This window comes from Sander vitreus, chromosome 5 (assembly GCF_031162955.1).
Source record: "Sander vitreus isolate 19-12246 chromosome 5, sanVit1, whole genome shotgun sequence".
In the NCBI taxonomy this organism is placed as follows: Eukaryota; Metazoa; Chordata; class Actinopteri; order Perciformes; family Percidae; genus Sander; species Sander vitreus.
Genome location: NC_135859.1, coordinates 37,394,654 through 37,397,153, shown reverse-complemented (window position 1 = coordinate 37,397,153; position 2,500 = coordinate 37,394,654). Strand labels below are relative to the sequence as shown.

At 44.9% G+C, this 2,500-nt stretch overlaps 1 protein-coding gene across 1 annotated transcript in view; it reads right to left on the bottom strand.

The window, feature by feature from the left end:
* Positions 1-2,461: 2,461 nt before the first annotated feature.
* npc1l1 (NPC1-like 1) overlaps positions 2,462-2,500 on the bottom strand; it is a 29,531-nt gene continuing 29,492 nt past the window's right edge. Inside the window, 1 exon segment of the mRNA XM_078249892.1 lies at positions 2,462-2,500. This exon segment is cut by the window's right edge and continues 194 nt beyond it. Within this exon segment, the coding sequence (XP_078106018.1) occupies positions 2,462-2,500 (39 nt within the window).

Sequence of the window (2,500 nt, the reverse complement as noted above, 5' to 3'; positions counted from 1 at the left end):
GGGGGGGAGACACGATGTAGCCCAGTTTACGTCCCACTCAGGTCAGGTCAGGACCTCCACCCAGAGCTACGGGAGGAGCTGGAGAGCCAGAGCTTTCTCCCCACAGGACCTCCACCCAGAGCTACGGGAGGAGCTGGAGAGCCAGAGCTTGCTCCCCACAGGACCTCCACCCAGAGCTACGGGAGGAGCTGGAGAGCCAGAGCTTGCTCCCCACAGGACCTCCACCCAGAGCTACGGGAGGAGCTGGAGAGCCAGAGCTTGCTCCCCACCCAATAAGGGTCGGGCCCAGCTCGGGCTCGGGCAGAGAATCTAAACTCTACATCCTGGTCCCAAATGTCCGTCCCTCTGGTAGGAGATACCGGGCTCTGTTCGCCAAAACCAGCCGACACACAGATAGCTTCTTTCCCCAAGCTTCTTTCTGAACGCTCAGAAATGGCCCCGCCCTCAACCATCACTGTTCTGCTCCGTATACGGGCAGTTTAGTGTCCCAAATCCCCCCGAAACAGTGTCCCTGATTATGAACCTGCTAACCCACCATCAGTCAGAATCCTGCAGATGGTAGCGTTACGGTAGCTTTGGGACAGTTTTTGGAAAATAATAAACTAACGTCTCAAATAAGACCCTCATTATTTGGGACACTCGGTTTTTGGAAAATAATTTGGGACACTAAACTGCACGTTTACGGTTCTGCTCATCTACCTCATGTATATTTCAATCTTATAATTATAATACTGTTATTAATATTTCACCATTGCACTGAACTGTCTTCCACTATATTTATATTTAAATCCTAAATCTCAGACTATACTCATGTTGCACTATTCCATTTTTTTACATTTCTTACTGTCCTTTCTGTTTTTATTCTTTGTGTTAAGTAGGGTTGGGTACCAAAACGTGGTGCCAATAGGGCAGCAGTTCGGACGTAAACGGTAGTAACGAGAAAGCTTTTTTTCAGAAGCATCGCTGCACGGGACGCTACGTTACCGTTAGCTAGCAGCTGGATTAAACCCAACGGTTACAATGCTGACGGCTAACGTTAAGCGGTGTAAAGTGTGACTGTATTTCCCTGGAGAGGACTCCAACACTGAGACGTAACGGTCTGACTGCAGCTGCTGCCGTCGAAAAACAACAAACGGTGCGTTCACCTGAAACTCGCCAGCCTCGTGGTGCATTCAAAGTTATTGTAAAATACCAGCTTCCCATCTGGTGGTGGTTTTTGTCGTTTACCAGCAAATTACTGGTGAAATAAGTCGTAATAAGTAATTGTTATTACATTATTAATCATTTTAATTGTGACCATATGGCCTTAGCAGTACACAACTTCTTTAATGTCGCCAACTGTCGTTTTGTCATTTTATATTATTTACATTATAAATATATTATATATATTTTGGTTCAGGCACCATTTTAGCACCGGTATCGGAAAAAACCCAAATGATACCCAACCCAATAAAGCTGATTCTGATTGTGGTTCTGGTTCTGAAATAAGAAAGATCCGATTAAGATTTGTAGCCCCTTAGCGGCCCGGGACTTCCTCCATTTTAGGTGCAGGTCCACTTTGTTCCTTGTCTGTGATGTGTAAGATCAGGTGGAGTGCCTCTTCACGATGCTTAAAAAAAAAAAAAAAATATTTTACGAAAAAAAAGTGAAGTAAAGTCGAACATTTCAGAGAAAAAAAATGTATATTTTGCAGAATAAAAAATGTTTTTTTTTTTGGTGTGGTCTGTACTTTGTGAGATCGGGCAGTGAAGTACGTCTTCATGACGCTGAAACAGTCTCACACGTTTTCACAGCTCGTAAAACACACAAGGCGTAAATAACGCAGAGCGACTCGTATCTGTGAATGGGTTTCTGTGTCCGTGCCGGATTGAGAGTCACAGATTTACAGTTATACTGTTATCGGAAAATGTGTATGTGAGTTACTAATTACAGACCAGACTGATGTCATGAAGTGGTGTATGTCATGGCCATTATTGGCGTGTTATCAAGACGCATACTGGCTTTTTAGCGTGTTTATCAACGCCGTTTGGCCTCCATTGACTTACATTACGTTGTGATTGCGTGTGAATTGACGCCGTAGAGAGTAGCATGAACGGACGAGAACTTTTGTTTCCTAAACTCAACTGTCGTTTTCTCGCGATAACGCAACAAGTGGCGTGTGCTGTGTACAGCGTAGACATACACGCCGATAGCTGAAAATGCATCCAGATAACACGCCACTTGGCTTTAGAAAGTGGGCGTGTACGTTTACGTGAAGTCATGATGTCACGTTGCACAGCCAAACATTTACAGATACAAGTCGCTCCGCATTTACACACGAGTCACGGATCGTTATACAAGTCACACGCTCGCTGCATTTCGTCTAAAAAGAATCCGTGTCTGTCCTGGATTGAGGTCCAAGGTTAAGTTAGTGATGTCATCCGGAGCTTTCTGTTCAGTTTGTTCGGAGGTATATCGATGCTCAGAATCGGTCAATCCTCATCTCCGTCTCGCCCTTTGC